A 22,908-nucleotide genomic window follows, 5' to 3' on the forward strand; every position below is an offset into this window, starting at 1 on the left:
TTTAAAAAACTTCTCACATCTTATTCTCTATTATCATTTCTCAATTTTATTAAAATAATATTTTTCTATTACTTTTTTATTATTTATTTCTCGCTTCCATTTACAAATTTAACTACTTATTATTTTCTATTTTTTTTTCTTATGTTTTGAGTTTTACTCTTTAGAAAATATTTTAAACAAAAATTTAAATTATTTTTTTGCGGGCATGATAATATTTTTAATTTTTTTTACATTTTGGTAATTATTTAAATTATTTTTAAAATTATTATTTAAAATTATAATAAATATAAATATAAGAGAGAGTGTAAATAATTGAAAGAATAATTTGTTTTATTTATTAGAATAAGATATTTATAAAAAAAAAAATGATTTAGAGATGGATAGTAACTCTCCATATTTAGGAAGTCATTGTTCACATTCCAAAATCTTTTTCTAAAGGAAAATTCTATATATACACTATCATCATTTTATTTTCATTTGACTATATAAAATATGATAAATTTATTACAATTGAATGATTATTTATCATTTTTTATATCTTAATTAGTAAGAAAAAAATAAGATAATGGTATGATATAATATTATTATTTTTTAAAATAGAAAATCGGATGAATGAGTTTTTATTAAAAAAAAATTCTTTTTTTTAAATTTAGAGAATGATCAGAAACTTTAGACATCAGGATGCATCGGACGCTCTAATAGATAACAAGACATGTTTTATTGTAAACTCATTTTTATTTTGAGGAATGATATATATATATAATAAATTATACAATATATTGTATATTAATATTATAAAAGAAGGATATTTTTATAAAATTATGTTATTTTTATAAGATGTTTTATAAAAGTATTCTCATTTAATATATTATTGTATAAAATATTATGTGTAGATTATTTTATTCTTATTTTTATTTATTTAAAAAAATTAAAATGAAAAAGAAAGAAACATGATTATGCAAAGTCGTCAAAGGAACGTCAAATCAATAGTGAGCCACGGGGCTACTGAAGCCGGGCCGTTCGGTCTGTACTCTGTAGAATTTGATGGTCTGTTTCACAGTTGGAATAGGATTAATCGTTTGTCGTGCACGCATACATGACATGATATATCAATATACCAGAGAGATAATGAGTATCGCGTGGAAACTTTTTGGAGGTTCACATAAAGATCCCTTGTCGTGATGATGGTGATCAAGATCATTCAGTGCGTAAGACGAACGATATCGATCGCGCGCGCGTGCGTATATTAATATAAAGCATTTTACAAAATACTTGTTCTTTTAAAATATTATTATAAAAAATATCGTAGAAAATAAAGTGTTTATTATTTATATATATATATATATATATAACGAATCTTTCAATTCATATCATTCATTCTCATTATTCCCGTAATTATAATTAATATATAATTTTTTAATATGTGTGCTAATTGCACTTAATTATAGCATGCATTTGGTGGTCACTCTTACAGCTAGCTAGTACTCATAGTACTGGTTGTGAAAACTCAAAAATATTAGATTTTGAAGGTGTTCATGCGCGATATTTCATGTATTAGGTGGAATAATATTATATATATATATATATATATAGTACATGGTGGTAAAGTATAAATTCGGTTGAAGCTTATGATCAATCTAATCGTCTGTCCATAGTGTACATGTACGTAGATGATGATCATAACTATATAGATCGACATTATATATAAATCATATAGTTGTATATATATATATATATTTTATAATGAATACGTACCACCACATGTGAATGGACGTACATAAGGAAGTATGATTAGCATGAAAGGTAGCTGCACAACCTCAAAATAGAGTACAAAAATAGAGTACTAACCACAATCACTAGGTACAACCATTACTGTGTACCACATCAAGATGACATTCGTCGTACCTATAATGATATTCAGGCCATTCGATACCCAGATAGAACAAACAAAAGGGAAATGCTGATGGTGGTCACAGATGGTGGCCACCGATTGAATTTTTTTATTTTTATTTTTTTCACTTAATAGTTAAGTAAATTTTTTTAAATAAATTTTTAATGAATTTAAAAAAATATTTGAAAATAAAAATAAGAAAAACACAAAAACTTTTTGCCTACTCGGTGGCCTCCCTCACCTCTGTGAGAGTAGCACCACACCAAACAAAATCATTAATTTTGATGTGGCAGAGTTAGGTAAGTAGAAATTAAACTCATGAAGTCATGGAACATCAGGAAAAATCATGACAAGAACAGAAAAAGCTTTAGCATGGTTATTTATTTGAGAAGAGGAAAGAAAAAGTGAAAATTAAATAAAATATTATTTTTATTTTAAAATTTTAAAAAATTAAATTAAATTTTATATTTTATGTAAAAATTTTAAAAAATTTTAATAGTTAGATAAGATGACTCTCTCAACCCAAACAAGGCCATTATACTATGTTTTGAAGTACTCCTTTCACAGTTCATGAAAGATTCAAATTAGTTAATTTATTAATACTATCATGTTTTGATCTCCTTTCACAGTTCACATGAAAGACTCAAAGTTTATAATATTCCACATCATGATATTGCTCGGACATTATAAGACAAGTGGATCGAGGTCGATCGAGCATTAATGCATGAATTAATTTAATTATGTGCATGCTAATTAACTAGTGTAATTTCCATCATCTATTTATTCTATATATATATATATATATATATATATATATATATATATATATATATATACCGGCCTCCAGTACTACTTGAATATTGCCCTTACAAAATACATAAAACTCTATTAATCTCCATAATCCACGCACGCAGTTATAGCTTTTAATAATAATAATAGCAATATATATATAATAATATATATCGTAGGAGCGTTAATGCATGACAATTTACTCTCTCTCACTCTGATCTCTCTTCTCTTTCTCCCATGCATATTGCATATTCATGTTTTAATTTTTTTTCAGATCAATGTTCGAGTTTTACTACACAACCTCCACCACACTCTACGTTTCATATTTTTTTTAAATTTTTAAATTTTTTAATATTTTTTTTAAAGTTTTTTTGAGTTTATTTTTTTAAAATTATTTAAAATTTTCTATTTATTATTCATATAATAAATATTTAATAAAAGAAAAAAATAATAAAAACTAAAAAAAATGTGGAGTGTAGAGTGGTAAGAGAATGTAAAGATTTATTGTTTTCAAAATAAAGGAATTTTAGCACTTATGTTCATAGACAGTGGTATTTAAGTTCATGTCCGCCTTATTTATTTTTTTGACACATAATATTTATGGTAGGCCGGAATATTTGGTGCTCATATAAATTATATGTCAGAACAGATCACACACACACACACATATATATATATATATATATATATATATATATATATGAAAAGAAAAAAAGGGAAAGAGATCAATCGGTAATTAACGGTCAATTTATAAAAAAATTTCTTCATTTAAACCGGCCTGGCGACTGTTTACACATGGTACGTACGTACGTACAATGAAATTCAAATTAAACCACTCATTTATTAATTAATGTACTTTTTCCGCGATAAATTAACAGAATCTAAGGATGTCCAATTGAATACCGTACCATCTGATCTCTTTTCTGCCAATAGTTGCAACTTTTCATTTTTCGGTCGAACTTGGTTGCAACTTTAGGGAGCCCCTGAAATAGAATCCACGTTCATGTCTCGGCTGCATGCAAGTCATCATCTTTTAGGTACCATTGTCGTATTAATGCATCTTTAAAAGATAGTATTGGGCTATTAATGAGTTGAAAAATATATGAGAAAAGTATGTATTTACAATTCTCGATGCGAGAAGTTCTAAAATTAAACATGCGCTCGAATGATGTCGAGTTGGGTGTCAAACGAGATCAACTTGAATGACTATTGATTGAACTCATGAGTTGGCTTCTCACTTAAGTATAATGTCGAACGAAATGTCAAGCTAAGATCACTCGAGTCAAGGCCGAGCTACAATCAAGTAGAGACAATAATAGTCAAGCCAAACCTTAATAATGTTATTTTCAACAAGCCAAACATAACAATTGTTGCACCTAATTAATAATATACTGCTACTAAAGATTCAGAAGTTCTTTTTAAACTATACACAACTCAAAGAAGAAAAAAGCTAAAGAAAAAACAAAGAGAGATATTGGAGATCAGTATTGCTTAAGAATAAATTAATTCTTAAAAAAGAAAGAAAGAGTTGCAAGAGAAAACAATATACAAAGGATGAGAGGAGTGAGAGAAAGGGATTCCTCTGCCAGCAATGTCCTTTGAGGACCAATCAGAAAGCGAATTCTGTTGGAAGTTAAAATCCCACGTGGAACCCTCAAAACTCTTTACAAGTCCCAACCAGTGGCCCCACCGCAATACTGTGTCTCATCACGTGAATCACCCATGTGAGCCCCTCTGCTCTTTGTCTCTCTGTCTCTCCTCCAAACGGTGTCGTACGATCACGTCCCCAACACCCCTCACCAAAACTCCAGAGCTGTTTCATGCACGAGCGTGTCCAATATGTCCTTCTCTATTTCCGTCACCATCTCCTCTCCTTCCTCCTCACATGCCATCGCACTTTGGAGCTTCAGTCTCGGAATATCCTTGTCGATCAAAGCATCAATGTCTTCCAGAACACGACAATCGGCACATGGGAAGCTTCGGATTTTCGCACACAATTTTTCAATTAGTTGGGACCCTTGCATGTGACAAAAACCAGGTCCGCTCTTCGAACTTGCCCATGGCTTCATGTCTATGTAATTAGGCTTCAAAATCTCAACCAACAGTTCATCCACAAGATGGAACAGTAATAGTTTTTCGTTGCACCCTAAACCCAATCGACCAGGCATGATTCCAGTACTCTCAGTCCCAGTAGTAAAGATGGCAGTAGATGTATCGGTGCCAGTATATTCGAGTTCGTGAAGGATAGCCGGGTCTAACGGATGGGAAGGAGAGAACCAACTGGAGAAGGACACTATGCAGGTTTCTTTGTCTATACCAGTACGCCTTAGGATGTTGCTAACGTACTCATATTCTGCTCCACAAGCTCCGGTGGTGGAGTCACCGTTAAATATGTCGTCGTTGCTTTCTCGGGCCATGAGCTTGTCCGTCGTTTCTGGTTTGTACTTATGGCTCGTACAACTAGATAACTGTGAGCTACATCTTGATTCTTGGGCGTCAAATACCTGAAACTGTGTTCCCCATAATACAAAAACAAAATAAGCCGATAGACTAAACGATAAGTAACCCCCAAAAAAAATTAAAAGCAAAAAGGAATACTGCTTAGTTTACTACAACATATTTTTTTCCTTCGAAAGGTAATAGAAAATCGAGAATAGAGCACCTGTTTTTGAGGAATCTTGGTTGCTGGTGGGGAAGGTTCTTTCTTCACTGTGAGAAGGTTTGGGACAGTAATGTTGAGAAGGTCATTTGACAAAGGGGTTTTCTTGCATTTCTTCTCTGAAATGTTGGCTCTGGTGGCTATTGATCGCCGAACAAATGGTTCCTCTTGCTTGTTTCGGATTATATCCGAAGTTTGTGGAGGCTTCTTTAGCCTCTGACGGAACCTTTCACCTTCGATCTTTTCACTTTTTGGATTGTTTTCGGGCCCTGCTGCTGCTTTTGCAGTGGTTGAGGTTTCGGCTTCATGACTGAAACTTTAATCGGTTGCGGCTGGACATTCTGTGATGAAGACAGTGAAGACGACGATGGTTTTGGATAATGAAAAGATTTATCTTTGCTGGATACTTGTGTCGTGCTTGATTTGATCTTTGACTCCGAGAATCTGAGCCTTGGAGAGCAAGAAGGTGCTGAGTGCTTGCCTGGACTTGAATATTGATCTTCCACAACTTTGGTGAAAGCCTTGGAATACTTCCTTGATTTGAATTGGTTAACAAGCTCAGTTGATCTTCCTTGGTCTCTGTTCGTGATAGTGTTCGTTATGTCCATCCCGACTTTCCTGTTAACCTTTTCTTTCATCTGCTTCACAATTTGCCTAGCGTACTCGCTCGGACTTCTGTTATTCTCCTCTTCAACTCTGCGCTCTTTCCTTCTCAGATATGAAAAACGAGAGAACTCCAAGTCCTCACTTGCGCTCAAGTTCTCTTTGTTGATCTGAAGTGAGAGCCTGTGATCGACGTTGGATCTTCTAGCTGAGGATATTCTTGGAGTCTCCGGCAAAGACCGAGTACCAGTAATAATATCGTAGTCTAAGATATTTCTTAGCCTGCTTTGGAGGGGTTGCGGTGGACGAAGACGGTGAGAATGTGATTTGGGAAGAGGATTTTGTGTTCCATGTGCTGAAGAATAAGAAAAGGGAGAGCGAGTTTCGGGAAGAAGGTCGAGACCCATGAGTCTTGCTACCAAATTCGGGGTCTTGATCCCAGGAGAGCTGCTGATTTCAGAGGAACAATCATTTGGAGCTCCAGCCTTTGTTCCTCTGAGTCCACTTGTTTTAATTTGGATACCTATCTGGATTTTCGAAAACAAAAAAAAAAAAAAAAAAAAAAAAAAAAAAATCTTATAACAGTATTAGGGACTCGACATTATCAGTATCATCACCATAACTCATGCACTTTACAAAACAAGAATCTTAGGAGAAAAATAAAATAGAGGGTGCATGGCAACCTGGAAAATTGTAAAATAATTTTGTAACAGAATAACTTACAGGGATGTTAAAATGATCTTCTTCCTCTTCTCCTTCTCTTGTAATACATGATAACGAAAGCTCCTCCGATTGCAAGCTATTTCTTGGTGCTTCAACTCCTGGATTACACAGATATTCCATAATCGAAGTTTAAAGAATGTATGAAAGAGAGAGAGAGAGATCAGAGAGAGAGAGAACCTTTGGGATTAGTGGGTTCCTCTGGGAGGAAACAGGTAGGCTCGAAAGAGGGTTTTCGGTGGTGCAAAGCGAACCGAAACTGATGGAAATCAAAGAACTGAAAGACAGCATTCATGCAACCAGAAGAAGAGGCATCTTTCTCTCCTCCAGCACCACCTCTCTTGGAGGATCTTCCGCCCCAATACCATTCCCTACCCATTTCTTAATGCTTCTATCAGCTTGCTATTCCGTGGACAAGAAATATGGTCTGGAAAGAACTTTTCTAACAAAGAGAAAATCAGAATGAAAATGACAGAAAGATGCAGTCTTAGCTCACACAATATGAGAGAGAGAGAGAGAGAGAGAGAGAGAGAGAGAGAGAGGAGTTGAGAGAGAATAGCTAAAAAGATTGTGGGATATGCTGGCGAGGAAGCGAGAAAAGCGGATCCATGAAGCATAAAACAGCCCCGTTTGATTTGAGGAATTAAGTACAGTGAAACTATTTGTCTGAGTTTCTTTATCTTTTTTCCCCCCTTTCCCTTTTTTTTAAACCTTTTATTTCTATATATTTTCACTATCTCTGTTTATCTTTATCCTAGATTTTCACACTCACTCCCACGTTATTCCAGAACCAACTCTGCCCTCTCTTTGACAGTCATTGGGAACTGAGACGGATATAGAAATTGAGCTATGACGATATGACCACGTACCTCTCTATTTGCCAGCTGAGAGGAGGAAGCGTACGGGTGTACAACTAATATTTTGAATACCGTACCGGATAGCGTACCGGTCAAGGTACTGGAACGAAATATTTCGATACCAATACCATTTCAAGATAGCGTTTCGGGATAACGTTTCGGGATAGTCGATCTATAAATAAATTATATATATAAAAATTATATTCTAAAATAATAGTCTATATATAAATAAATTATATACAAATACATATATATATAAATTATAAATAGTATAGTCTGAATTGAGGGTTAAAAAATAAGTTTGTAGTTTGAAAAAACGAAAAAACGAAAAAAAAAAAAAAAAACACACAGGCCGAAATATCGGCCGGTACCGGCCGAAATATAGGCCGGTACAGGCCGAAATTGAGGCCGGTATGACCGGTACCGGCCGGTACGGCCGGTATTTTGGCCGGTACGGAACAGATATAGTACCTGTACCGGCCGGACGGCCGAAACGAAAAATTTCGGCCGTACCGGCCGGTACGGTACGAAATTTAAAACTTTGTGTACAACGCCTTCTTCACTTGGCTAAACAAAAAATTTAACTAAAATTTATGTCAAAAATATTCAACATTAAATTGGTCAAATTTAAAATAAGATAATCTTCTACTATTATAGTTAGCCAAAAATAAAGAATTATAATTGATTCACTAAATATTAAAATATTAATTTCTCACTCCAAACAAATATTAAAATATTAGTTTCTCACTCTAAGCAAAAATATTATTAAATTTATAATTAAGAAATTTAGATAGAATTTTAGATGAATTTAATCAAATATTTTTTATTATTAGCATTTACTTTGAAAGTATGATTTTTTTAATATTAATTTAATTAGAATATAATTATTATTAATATTAAATTTGTAGAATTATAAAATGTGATACAAATTATTAATTTAATAATATTTTATTATTATATAGAGAGTGAATGTCTAATCCAATGTGAGGATTAAATTTGAATAGAACAAGCAAATATAAAAAAGTGTGATATTGGCTAAATTGTAAAGATGTATTTGGCCAAGTCAATGATGATGCTCTCACAAGTGTTATAATATATTGATATACACTATATGAGGGACGAAAAATATAGTCATGTAAGTTCTGCATATTTATTTTGAATATACGTAAATTCTATTTTTAAAAAATTAATTTTATTGCGTGAATTTCAGCTTTTCTTATTTTTTTAAAAAGTAGTGCATGTGCGAAACTTACATATTTAAGACTACAAATCAAAGTTTTAAATTTCGTACCGTACCGGCTGGTACGGCCGAAATTTTTCGTTTCGGCCGTCCGGCCGGTACAGGTACTATATCTGTTCCGTACCGGCCAAAATACCGGTCGTACCGGCCGGTACCGGTCATACCGGCCTCAATTTCGGCCTGTACCGGCCTATATTTCGGCCGGTACCGGCCGATATTTCGGCCTGTGTGTTTTTTTTTTTTTTTTTTCGTTTTTTCGTTTTTTTAAACTACAAACTTATTTTTTAACCCTCAATTCAGACTATACTATTTATAATTTATATATATATGTATTTGTATATAATTTATTTATATATAGACTATTATTTTAGAATATAATTTTTATATATATAATTTATTTATAGATCGACTATCCCGAAACGTTATCCCGAAACGCTATCCCGAAACGGTACCGGTACCGAAATATTTCGTTCCAGTGCCTTGACCGGTACGCTATCCGGTACGGTATTCAAAACATTGCTACAAATATCATTTTTATAGTAAAATATTGATGAAATAGACATTGTATATGCTCTCGTTTTGCATATCTTTTCTGCTCAACCTGGAATTACATACCTCTCCCATAGGCCATAACGTTAGGTTTGAAACAAAGCTATATTTTTTGAATCAAATAGATTAAAAAAAAAAAAAAAACAAAGTGAATTGGCTTGTACCGTATGGGAAAATATCTCTTTAAATCATTATATATATGAATTAGAGGGTCTCAAGCGATAAAGAGATAGACATATGAAGTAGGTTCTACAACAGTATTTATTGTTGTCCATGTAAATTTATTAGACAACACTAAATAAATATTCATTAATTATTGCAAGATTCATTTCATATATCTCTCTCATATCAGGGATCTTGATGTGTATAGTCTTTATCCTCTTGATCTATTTTTGAATTATGATGCATGTAGAATTCTCTAGCGTATTTAACTTATTAATTTGTCTTTTCATTCTCTTATTTTTTATGTTTCGAAGAAGACTATATATATCTCAATTTTATTGAAAAAGATCCTCAGTTATAACGAAAGAATACTATGGTAATTACAAGCTCAACACTTAATTTAGAAGTTGCATTAATATTCAAATGAAACCCAAATTAAACCAAGTCATAAAAAACCAAACCTTGCCACAACATTAATTCACCATTCACTGACATCTTACTCATGAATTGGGTTGAGCCTCGCCTAGGACAACATGTTAACAAATTAAAGAAAGGTCTCAGGTGACTCTCGTTTGAGTGGCACTACATGCATTTATATGAAATATTTCACCCTTAAGAATTAATATACATTGAAGCAGGGGGCACATTGAATTCCGCGAACTCCCTGTTTACTCTCTCTCTATATATATATATCTATATATATATATATATATGCCAAATCAGAAAGCATGATCAGACGGCCGGTATTAATCGCGCGTGCATGCATGGCTATATTTTGGGTAATGTTATTTTAAAGATCTTATATTGATCATCTATATTCCGACTCTATCCATTTATGTATTTATAATTGCTTTGGATCTATAAAAATTTCAAGATCGATCATGATTTATCTAGTGAAAGTCCCACCAGTACTAGTACTCCATATATATATAATATATATATATATATGTATGCAAAAGACAAATCGATCGAGTACGTACTGGGATGAAAGCTTAGAGTGGTTGGATGAAATCGGGTGTACGTACAGTCATATCTCATATATAATGCATATGAAGGGGGAAGAAATCGAAACATATAAAATCGTTATAAGTTGTCTAGGCAATTTGAGGGAATGTCAAATTTCTACAGTCTCTTTCTATGGTAAAATGAGTTCTTGGTACAGAAGTATGTACGTTCGTACGCATAAGAGTAGCCGAATTTCAAAATTTCTATTTCACAGAAATGGCGCCGGACCCATCATATTTTAGCGTATGTGCATCAGCCACCCTGCATGTGATAGTTGTAGAGAGAGAGCCCGCGCGGTTACAGTGTTTGCAGAAGAAGCCACTGCTACATGTTATCCCCATCACTCTCAGGCACCCCACGTAATAAAATCCCTCTTGACTCAGATCATTGGGGCTCGTCGGCCATATGCACCTAATTACAGTATACTCCCGCCACAAAACATCATGATGATATCTCTTTTCATCAGTTTAAATATAGATATATACATGCATGCATGCAGCCAACGGATCATCATATTACTTTAATTTTGATAAAATTAAAGTCGTTGTTATCAACTAACTCTGAAGGACAATTATGCATGCATGCATGTTTATCCATTTGACTTGAAAAGAAGACAATTAGTAGAAGTGGTCATGAGTCTAGTTTTAAAACGTCTAAGACCATCCATATATACTAGTACCTGTAATAATTAAGGCATTATTTGCATTCAAAATCTACCTTCACTCATCTTATCTCATCATTACAACTTTCTTAAATTTTCAAATAAAATATAATAAATAATTTAATTTTTTTAAATTCCAAAATAACTTTTTCAAATTCTTATACAAAATATAATAACTTGTTCAACTTTTATTTTACTATTTACAAACCATCTCAACTCATCTATGAATCCAAACGATTCATTCTATTTATTTCTTACTATAATGCCCAGAAACTAATTATCAAGAAACTCGCCAAACAAAAACAATTAACTACGTATATATATAATTTCTAAAACTTTTGGGGGCCTAGATATATAGCTAGCTTGTTGGCCCTACCGGTCCCCCTAATCCCGTCATTGCATTTAGACATTAGGGGACCACGACTATTCAAATGTTTCTATTCTTTTTTCTGATATGACACCATCTTGCATGATTCCTACCCATTTCCCTAAGATGAGCAGTTTTCAGCATGTCCCTTGGCTTTGTGTATATGAAAGAAAGCAGGCGTGGGTTGAGATATTCATGAACATTAATATATAACGTGGTCCCAATTATGTTAATTAGGAGTAAAAGAAAGATGCCCCAACATTGTATTAATATACTCTTTTAATTATAACATGCATGCTAAGTAATCAGCCATCTTGAAGCAGATCGATAATGCTAAATCTTGTTATAATTAGTCTATATATACTGCATTAAGATTAGGAAGATTAGTATAAGTGTATTAATTAACCAATGGAATAGTTCAGGACTAGTACTACTACTTATAGCTAGCTATAGACTACAGTGCATTGTTGAGAAAAACATGAAAAAAATGCACGAAACTCAATGCGCTGAGCCTTGAAGCTAGAGATCACAGACGTTATCTGTATTGCATATATATTTAGTTATCTCGCCTGGATATGATTAACTAATAATAACACAATCATAAGCCGATCGTGAACAAAGTACTACTATAATGTGTGTGTGTGTATATATAATATATATATATATATTTATATATATATATATATTGTGTTTATTTTCTTTTGGTGGGAGGAGATTTAATTAATCTTATCCTATTTTGGATTTACGTTAAGTTATCGAGGGGGTGAGGTCATGAGATTCAGTTTTTGAGAAAAACTTGGCAGATTCCCCCCCTACACATTATTCCTGAAGACCTGCAGTTTGCTCTAAATTCTAAGTTGAATCTCTTGAGAGAGAGAGAGAAAGAGAGAGAGAGTGAGAGTGATGCATTTGAAATTCAAAGTGGTCCTGTACTTCGCGGTGTCCAAATTAAAAGAGAGTTAATTAAAATATGTAAATGCTAGGTAGGTAGGTCTATGCAGATCATCATAAGAATTAATTAATATTGTAACTTTTAAATTTAAGAAGAAAGGAACACAAGTCTCACCATTTAATATATAACAGATACGAACTTTTAATCTTTAATTTCACATATATATATAATAACAATGCGCGCATGCTAGTTTTAATTAATTTGCTGCCTGCTATATATGTATATATATACATATATCAGCATAAGCGGAATTGTTAATTAATATGTAATGTGGGTTTTTGGGCCTTTTTTTTTTCTATTTATTTATTAATATGCTTGGAGCGTGGTATATATGGCTGATCTTATACATACATACATATATATATATATAAAAGAAGACAAGACATGATGCATAAGGACTGGAGAAGAGGGAATAGGAGCGTGTTGGAGGGCAAATCAAGAGACACATGAGATTGGGATGGGGTGGGACATTATAAGTAGGGTTTTTTGTCCTCTTGTTATCGAGCGTAGAAAGAAAGAAGCTTTATATTATTGAAGATTGGAATGGAAAGACAGTACTCTATGGATGGATAGAGAGGTCCCCCTCCTACTCTAAATGCCTAAATCATGCAAATAACAATTATTGAGAGAGAGAGAGAGAGAGAGGCCATTAATATACTAGTGAAATGTATTATATATATAGTAGCTAGCTAGCATGCATGTTTAATTCTGACCAGGCCGCTCTTCAGGCCATTTTCTTTTTCTGTTTTTGCTTTTATAGACAAAACTGTTCTCTTCTTATTCCTCCTTTTATTCATTACAATCATGATTGTTTTTTTGTCAAATAAAAGGGGAAAGGATAATTGAGAGGAAAAGTTATAGTTTCCATCTGTAAGTCCACGACTTCTGGCTAGTCTACTGCTACCAGCTTCTACCTTCCTTTTGGACTATTGGGAAATTAGCTCAAATCATGCACCCCCTCCCTCCCCAGGGAGAATGTGGGGAGCGGCTAACCCAAAAGAAAATTTATTCATGTTTTATATTATCGGGCTTTTTCTTTTTGTTAATAAAACCTCAAGTATCCATATATAAATTTGAAAAAAAAAGTTATAATGTTATCCTTTTTTTTTAATAAGAGATACATTTACCTTATTTGTTTTTGCAACTCCTCTTAACTCATCTCATTTAATCATTACAACTTTATCAAATTTCCACGCATTTAAAATAAATAATTTGACTTTTTCGAATTTCAAAACAAAATTAATATTAAAAAATAAATATTCTAACAATATTTTATTTAACTTTTAACTTTAATCTCAATTTATTTCATCTTCAAAATCAATCGAAATCTTATAGTCCACCTCCCAAAAATATATAGCAATCAAGGCCCTGTCAACTGGGCAGGACAGTCCCTAATAAGAAACTCAGATCTTAAACCCATGTAGTTCAGCCCATTTTAAGCAATACATAAGCTTTGGGTCAACTCAAGTCAGCCCGGATTTCACAACTCTCACTGGCCTTTCCAATAATTTCAAAGTACTTGCGTCCTATCAGGGATTAAAAAAAAAAAAAAAAAGGTGGTAATGAGCAATATTTCAATCAAATACCCATATATATGAACTACATGCTTTTGCGTGAATGATAATGTATATACATGCAGGAATATTACGAGTAATTCTAATTCACTCGGTTAAAATACTATATATTACATTGAAATCATTGCTATCTTACATGATTACGATACATTATACAACTAGCTAGCTGACAAATTTCATGTCACAATATTGGAAGGAAAAGCATCATATATAATTTGGCAACGAGGAATCAGAAGTGAACAACAAATCACAACTTATACTTATTTCTTCTTAATTATATAATGCATATATGGCCCGCCAGGGTATTATCATTATTCGATTCTGCTGACAAATCATGGAAGAACGTACTCCAAAAGCCCCCCCACATACTTCTACGAGCAGCGCATTTGAGGCAGTCCAAGGAACAATTCAGTCTCCACATCTATGTCCGAATCCTGGCTACTTTGGCTGCAGTTGAGTACAATCTCTTTCTCTTGAGCAACTGGTAACTGCCGTAGACAATTTTTTGCACCGCAAGTAGTTGTGTTAAGTTAACGTATGAAAATCAGACATCAAGATTCATGGTCTGCTAAAAGGATGCCAACAGGACAAGCTAATTAAGAAGCTGGGTGTCTTTTAATTCCAATGACATCTCAACTAAACTACTTTTTGTGTTTCTGGTTAGGGCAAGCATGAAGTGGAGAAATGTATGTTGGTTTGGAAATATTGATTTTTATGGTCAGTTCCCAGATTGGAAGCCAGCTAAAACATGCAGTTCTCTTAAAACTGAGTTATAAGACAGCTAACATTTCAAACTAAGGTGTAGTTGCAGATTTGAGTAGATCACGAGTACCAAAGGTATTCACCTTTTTTCTTAAGCTTGCATTATCTTCTAGCAAAAGTCTCTCCTGAAATTCATGAAAAAGGTTTTAAAAATTAACTAAACACATATATTTTAGTAGCAAAAGTGAACACATGAGAGCGTATGTGTTGGTCTCCAAGTCAAATATACCTTTTCCTTTAGATGCTTTATTTGATCCATCAATAACTGAGCCTGTAATTTAGGCCATTTCCTGTTTGTTAGCTTTTCATATATGATATTCATCTTCGTACTGTTTCGGTTGCTTAGAATGGCGAGATGCAGGAAGTGAAAGATAATTAACCAGAATATTCCAGCCTCTCAACTTCCTCTCCCGTTTTCATGGCAACCGGAGAATATATAATTTCTGAAAGAAGCCGCGTGTTCAGGTCAGGTTTTGAAGTACCTTTCTTTCCCTGATGCGGCATAGGCTTCGCTCCAACTGGCTCTCGATCTCTTCAAGCTCCTCACAAGTACACAAACTTAAACCATGTCCCAAAAGCTTCCTATGACAAACAAATTGCAGAGTGTAAAATTCCAGTTCAGACGGAGGCCGTAATTAGTAAACGCAGCAAGTAGCAGCGTCAAAGCAAGAGAAGAACCTTTGAGAAACATCAAGAAGCTCGATCTTCTTTGCCATGCTTACACTTTCACGCATCAGTTGCTGCACGAGGGATGCATTTTAATTATCACAAAAGCAATAAGTACGCATTGGATTCGTATTGTTGCAGAATAAATTGGTCAAAGACTCAAAATAATGAGTTAAACTTGCACACCAAACGTCTCAACTTTCCAATGTGTAAATAATTATCATAGAACAGTGAGCTGGATCTGTATCAAATCATGATACTAATGACCAGTGATCTATCCACTTGATCTTATGAGAACGTGCACGAACAACGGTTATGATAATTGGTCCACCTGCATATTATCGCACTGTATATTTTCTAATCACAAGATCATAATAAAGGCCTACCTGCATATATTGGTCCACTGCAATAGTGTTGAATTCCCCACCTTTTGCATGGTTAAGATATCGTTCTGTCAACTTTTGCATGCTGAACTTCCAAAACATAAGATGATATCATGATCTCATATAATCTATTCGATTTATCACCGTTTGCAATAAGATGAAACTGATCGAATTGGACTTGTAAGTCAATAACTGAAAATATAACATACGATCAGCTTCCAAGTTTGTTCATAGTTTCACTTATCAAAACAAATTTCATCATGCTTTCGCTTGAAAAAATTCCTTTTCATTGTCTCACTGTAATAGCGACTAATTTTATAGTTTGTTATAGCTGATGGGTGAGAGGTAATTAAGCATCTCATGTAAACATGCAAAGTGTGTTGATGAGTTGTTTATTTCCTTTTACACTTTTGTGATTGTGCTGATTTATATCTCATATATGTTGATGATTGATATCTTCCCTATTTGGATTGCATATTTCCTATGTAAGAAAGGGGCACTCATGAGCCACTTCATGAGGCTTGATGGCTGGCCCTAGGGGGTTACACTAGAGAGGCTATTTACATAGTCTCTCCCCTTCTTTGGAGGAAACACTTGGATAAACAAGTTTTCTCTCTCAAATGGTTCTCTCTAGTTACGGCATCTAGGCTGTGGAACGTGTGAGTGTTGCTCTGGTATTACCACGTAGTACACTCCACCATCGATGTGAAGATCATGGACGAACAACGACGTTGGAGAATCCGTGGAACAACCACACTAGATCCGAGATATTTTCTGTGAGGTAATATCGCTTCCGCTGTACATTCTGATCTAGTATTTCTAACATCCTATAATGTATTTGGTCTCTCTATCATAAATAAAAATCTAGAGGAGAAGGAACCTAACAATTTGTGGGATTTCTCTTCTCCATTCACTTTGACTCCATTTTTCTCTTCCTACATTACACTTTCAACTTGGTATAGGAGCATGCTTGGGCTGCTAGGGTTAGATTAGTACAAAATAGTGTGACTAGCGGCGGTCGGTGACGGCGACGTACGAACTGTGGCAAGGAAGTCGAACCGATGGGTCTGATCGAAATCTTCTGGGAATCCCACTGACCAAGTTTCATGGTGAATAGAGAACATTTGACGGTGATTTCTGGAAAAAAGTGTTCCTTGGAGGTTCAACAAGAACTGTTTTTGATTGATCTGGGGTTGAGTTTTCCATGATTTCAGGCTGAAATTAAACTCAAGATGATGAGATCAGCCTGTAGTGGTGTTTTTGAAGCGGAATCGAAGCTTTCTAGTTTTTCCGGCAAGGCTCAGAGACAGAGAACGCCGTATGGAGAAAAACAACACGTCGTTTCGTTACTACATGTGTAAATGACATGTCGTTTCATTGCTCCATGTGTAAAAGACGTGTCGTGCAAAGGAAGAAGCAACGCCAGGAGCCAAAACGACCTGCCGTTTTAAGGTAAAGTTTCAAGAAAATAAAATGGAAAAAAAAAAAAGGGAGAAGGAAAAAGGGGAAGGAGGCGTTGCTCCAGATTGTCCACTAAGGTGTGATTAGTGGTTGTTGAGTTCTATTAATTGAGTAGTGGAGCTATTTGGTTGGTTTCAATGGATGATCCAAAGAAGGGAGAAGGACATACCACTGACAAGAGAGTAGAGAGCCATGTGACCTACTCCAATGAAAATCCAACCCTCCAAATCTCAATTGTGAAATTAGATGGACTCAATTATTTGGCTTGGTCTCAATCTGCACTCTTGTATATCAAGATTAGAGGGAAAATAGGATACTTGAATGGTAAGATCCCTAAACCAAAGCTAGATGATCCTGCTTATGATAGATGGGAAGCTGAAAATTCCACAGTCACGTCTTTGTTACTACATTCTATGCAACCTGATATCAGTAATGGTTTTCTACTTCTTCGCACTGCAAAAGAAGTGTGTGACGCATCTGCTCAAACTTTTGCAAAGAAGGGGAATGATGCTCAAGTCTATGCGCTAAAGCATGGGATGACCCGGGGAGAGTTATTTGTTACTGCTTACTTTCATCAACTATGGACTTTGTGGCAAGAAGTGGATCACTATCAGAATCTTCAGACGGAGTGTACTACTGATTTGGTAAAAATTAGGAAGATAATAGAAGAGGAACGTATTTAAGCTTTCCTTGGAGGATTGAATGGAGAGTATGATTCTGTTCGAATTCAGATCTTGGGAAAGGATCATCTACCATATCTTCAAGAGGTTTTTTTCTTATGTTCAAAATGAGGAGAGTCGTCGTGGTTTGATGCTTCATTCTCTTCCCCAGGATCGATCCGCCTTGCTTACTGCTACTCAATGTATCGACAAGACGAGTAGGAGCCATGATGGGGGAAAAAAGTTGACACCACAAATGAAAGGACAAGTTGCATTTTGTGATCACTACAATAAACCACGACACACTCGATAGACTTGTTGGAGACTTCATGGTCGTCCTACAAGAGGTAGAGGAGCTAGCTCTGGTGGTGGCGTTAGGCCTCGTGCTAATCACACTTCGACTGTGGATTCTACACCTACCATGTCTATGCTTGGTCCTTCCACTTTGGACCCTAGGGGGCTTAGCAAGGAGGAACTTGACACACTCCGTTGGCTTATGTCTCAGCTGGAATCATCCACCACTGCATCCTCTTCATTTGCTCACTCAGGTAAATGCCATATCTTTGAAAGCATCCTCCATTGAGTCTAATGATCCCTGGATAATTGATTCAGGAGCATATGATCATATGACTGGTTTATCATCTCTTTTCTCTTCATATCATCTCTGTTCAGACTGGGAAAATGTTAGAATTGCTGACGGATCCCTCTCATATGTATCTGGTAAAGGTTCAATTCTTGTGACTTGAGTCTTTGTCCCTTTCAGATGTTTTACATGTTCCCAACTTTGCAAATAATCTTCTCTCCATCGCTCGTATCACTCTAGCCTTAAATCGTCAATCTCACCATTGTTTTTTCCAAGACCTAGCCACGGGGAGGATGATTGGCAGTGGTAACTTGAAGGATGGTCTTTACTATTTGGATTCGCAAATCAAGACACCTGGGCAAATCAAACAGGCTTACATACCACCCGCATTCACGACTCTATGGCTATGACTTGGCTTTGGCATCAAAGATTAGGGCACCCTTCTTTCTTCTTGTTACAACATGTTTTTCCACATCTTTTTTCTGGCCTTGATGTATCTCAGTTTAAATGTGAGACATATGAACTTTCTAAACATCATCGTGTGTCCTTCTTCCTAGTAATAATAAAAGTATGGAACCATTTGTCATTGTTCATACTGATGTTTGGGGCCCTTCTCATATTGTTTCTTTATCTGGCTTTCGTTGGTTTGTTACTTTTATTGATGATTTTTCTCGCACCACTTGGGTTTACCTATTAAAAGAGAAAAGCGAGATGTTTTCTATTTTTCAAACTTTTTATAAAATGGTTCAAACCCAATTTGGTACATCTATTAAAGGTTTTTGTTTTGATAACCGAGGAGAATACATGTATGATAATCTTCAAAATTTCTTCCATGTACATGGCATCATTCACCAAACTACTTGTTTTCCACAGCAAAATGGTGTTGCTGAGAGAAAGAATAGGCATCTCTTAGAGGTCACCTGTGCATTACTATTTTCCAGGCATGCTCCAAAATCATATTGGGGGGTGATGCTCTACTTACAGCGGCCTACCTCATTAATCGAATGCCATCTCTTGTCTTGAATTCTAAGAAACCTATGGAAGTTTTGTTACCCTCATTGTCTTCCTCCTTGTTTGTTGTTCCTCCTAGAGTGTTTGGTTGTGTTAGTTTTGTTCATGTTCATGGGCCTGCTCGTGGTAAATTAGATCCTCGGTCTCTCAAATGTATCTTCTTAGGGTATTCTCCCACTTAAAAAGGGTATAAGTGCTATCATCCACCATCGTGAAAACGGTTTGTCACTATGAATGCCACTTTCTTTGAATCTCAACCCTATTTTTCTTCCTCTCAGACTTCTCTTCAGGAGGAGAATAAGAGTGGAGAGAAGTCATATGTGGATCCTTTACCTATATTTATCCAGGCTCCTAAACCAGCAAACAAACAGACATTCTTGCAACCTTTACCTAGTGAGGACCAGAGCCAGAGCCAGAGCCAGAGCTAGAGCCATATACTGATAAGTTGTGTGAGCCACCAGGTGCAAAACTGAGAGTCTACTCACGATGCCAGAATAGTAAGACTGTTACCTCATCTACTTGCCAGTCATCCAACCCGGGATCAGGTAATTCTTTGTCTATCTCATACTTTTCAATTCCTATTGTTCATGATATGGACTTACCAATTGTATAACGTAAAGGAGTCAAATCTTGTACTCAGCACCCTCTCTCTAACTTTGTCTCTTACCAAAATTTGTCCCTTTCATATCGTATATTTATTTTCAATTTGTCCTTTGTGTCTCTTGTTTGTGGAAGGAAAGAGTAAGATTCCACTACATAGAAAATAAGGTTACAGGCCCCTCTTTATATAGATGATAATGCTCATCTATTTTAGGGATATTTACAGCTAATCTAGAAAGGAAATCAGAACTACCTAAAACTGAAAGCTATAAAACAGGAAACTTATATCTACAGATTTGGTAACAGACTACCCAATCTCCTAAAATCATGGGATAAGAAAAACTGATCTGTTAGTTGTAGATCTCCTAGATATTAGCCCCTAATATTGCTAACAGATCCTTAAACATAAATCTCTCTATAATTCTACACTCCCCCTCAAGCTGGGCGGTAAATATTAATTAACCCCAGCTTGGAACTCAGATCATCAAACACCTTTCTCGATAGAGCCTTGGTAAGGATGTCTGCTGTCTGAAGACATGTAGGCACGTACAACATCTTGATTATTCCTTCCTCTATCTTCTCCTTTATAAAATGTCGATCAATTTCCACATGTTTTGTTCTATCATGATGAACTGGATTTTTGGCAATGCTGATTGCTGATTGATTATCACAGAACATTTTCATAGGTTCTTCATCTGAAATTTTTAATTCCTTTAGCACCCTTTTTAACCAAATTCCCTCACAAATACCGTGTGCCATTGCCCGGAATTCAGCTTCTGCACTGCTTCTTGACACCACTGACTGCTTCTTACTTCTCCAAGTGACCAAATTTCCCCACACAAAAGTGCAATATCCTGAAGTTGATCTTCGGTCTTGTACTGATCCTGCCCAATCTGCATCACTGAACACTTCAATATCTCTTATTTGGTTCTTCTCAAAAAATAATCCTCTACCTGGTGTTAGTTTCAGGTATCTTAGGATTCTATACACAGCTTCCATGTGTTCTTCATTTGGATTGTTCATGAACTGACTTACCATGCTAACAGCAAATCCAATGTCTGGTCGTGTGTGAGATAGGTATATTAGTTTACCTACTAATCTTTGGTATCTTCCTTTGTCCATGGGTGCACAATTTTCCTTAGCTCCTAGTTTGATAGTTGGATCCATAGGAGTATCTACCGGCTTACACCCGAGCATTCCAGTCTCTTTTAAGAGATATAGGACATATTTTCTCTGTGAGACAGAGATTCCCTTTCTTGACCTTGCAATCTCCATGCCTAGGAAATATTTAAGATTCCCAAGGTCCTTAAGCTAGTAAACTTTTGATGGTGCAGATTTCCTCTTCATAGTCTCCTGTTAGGATTATGTCATCCACATACACTATGAGGACAGCAAGTTTTCCTGCAGAAGAGTGTTTAACAAATAGTGTATGGTCCGTCTGACATTGAAAGTAGCCATGCTTCTTCACTACCTTTGTGAATCTTTCAAACCAAGCTCTTGGAGATTGCTTGAGCCCATATAGAGATCTCCTAAGTTTACAAACCTTGTTGCATGTAGTTTGTGTCTCAAATCCGAGGGGAATTTCCATGTACACTTCTTCAGTTAGGTCCCCATTTAGAAAGGCATTCTTGACATCTAGTTGGTGGAGAGGCCAGTCAAGGTTTGCAGCCAAGGATAATAAAACCCGAACTGTGTTTAACTTGGCTACAGGAGCAAATGTCTCCTTATAATCGATTCCATATGATTGGGTGAATCCCTTTGCAACCAGCCGTGCCTTGAACCGATTAACACTCCCATCTTCATTATATTTTACTGTGAAGATCCATTTGCAGCCTACTGGGCGTTTCCCGGTTGGTAAGTCAGAGATTTCCCAAGTTCCATTTTTCTCTAGTGCATGAATTTCTTCATACACTGCTGATTTCCATTCTGGTGAGCCGAGAGCTTCTTGTATATTATTAGGAACTTGGATGTTGTCGAGGTTGGCAACAAAAGCTTTGAACTTCGGTGACAATCCTTCATATGACACAAATGTGTATATCGGATGTTTTGTGCCTGATCTTACCCCTTTTCTCACAGCAATAGGAAGGCTACTATCATCATTAGTTTCAGGATTAGTGTTACCTGGTGGATCTTCACTTGGTCTAGGACTTGAGTCAGACTCTTGGGTTTGCTCAAGAGATGCTTGTTATTCCATCTCCTTTTGGTTCTTTCTCCTCCTTGAGTAGGTAATCAATTCATCACTCTTTGTTGATTGAATAATGTCCAGATTTTGAGGTGTGTCCAGATTTTGAGGTGGATTGTTGGCTTGATCTTGAGTAGGAGGTTCTAGGAAGTAAGAAGACTCAAGGGAGAGATTTTGAGGAGGAAGTGATTCATGATTTAGTGATGGGCAAGTTTGGTCAGAATTATGAGAGACATGAGGTGATTCTTCAATATCCCAAAGCTGATATTCTAGGATAAAATTAGTCTCCCCCTGAATATCAGATTTGGGGAAATAAGGTTGTTGCTCAAAGAAGGTGACATCCATGGAGTGATAGAATTGTTTAGTGACCGGTGAGTAGCATTTATATCCTTTTTGAGTTGGAGAGTACCCAAGGAAAATACATTTATGAGCTCTAGGATCAAGTTTGTCCCAGTGTTGTTGATGGACATGGACAAAAGCTGAACACCCGAAAACTTTGAATGGGATGGTGGAGATGAGACGAGTAGTGGGAAAGGACTGAAGGAGAATTTGACAGGGAGTCTGGAAGTTAA

The 22,908-nt window shown here is 35.5% G+C and overlaps 2 protein-coding genes across 3 annotated transcripts in view; both read right to left on the bottom strand.

Annotated features, from left to right (window-relative positions):
• Positions 1–4,050: 4,050 nt before the first annotated feature.
• LOC121248265 lies at positions 4,051–7,267 on the bottom strand. Its single transcript, XM_041146672.1, is given in 5 exon segments — positions 4,051–5,190; positions 5,343–5,570; positions 5,573–6,469; positions 6,666–6,763; positions 6,843–7,267. Coding segments are annotated over 5 exon segments (2,136 nt in total). The 5' UTR covers positions 7,042–7,267; the 3' UTR covers positions 4,051–4,476.
• A 6,760-nt stretch (positions 7,268–14,027) lies between these two features.
• Positions 14,028–22,908, bottom strand: part of LOC121248366 (MADS-box protein AGL42-like) — a 36,784-nt gene continuing 27,903 nt past the window's right edge. For both annotated transcript variants that reach the window (XM_041146826.1, XM_041146825.1), the window contains exons 3-8: positions 15,844–15,925; positions 15,470–15,531; positions 15,274–15,373; positions 15,021–15,062; positions 14,875–14,916; positions 14,028–14,517 (exon numbers count right to left, since the gene is read on the bottom strand). In XM_041146826.1, coding sequence (XP_041002760.1) covers positions 14,401–14,517; positions 14,875–14,916; positions 15,021–15,062; positions 15,274–15,373; positions 15,470–15,531; positions 15,844–15,925 — 445 coding nt within the window. In that variant the 3' untranslated portion in view covers positions 14,028–14,400. The remainder of the gene's footprint in view (positions 14,518–14,874; positions 14,917–15,020; positions 15,063–15,273; positions 15,374–15,469; positions 15,532–15,843; positions 15,926–22,908) is intronic.

Source organism: Juglans microcarpa x Juglans regia, chromosome 2D (assembly GCF_004785595.1).
Source record: "Juglans microcarpa x Juglans regia isolate MS1-56 chromosome 2D, Jm3101_v1.0, whole genome shotgun sequence".
Lineage (NCBI taxonomy): Eukaryota > Viridiplantae > Streptophyta > Magnoliopsida > Fagales > Juglandaceae > Juglans > Juglans microcarpa x Juglans regia.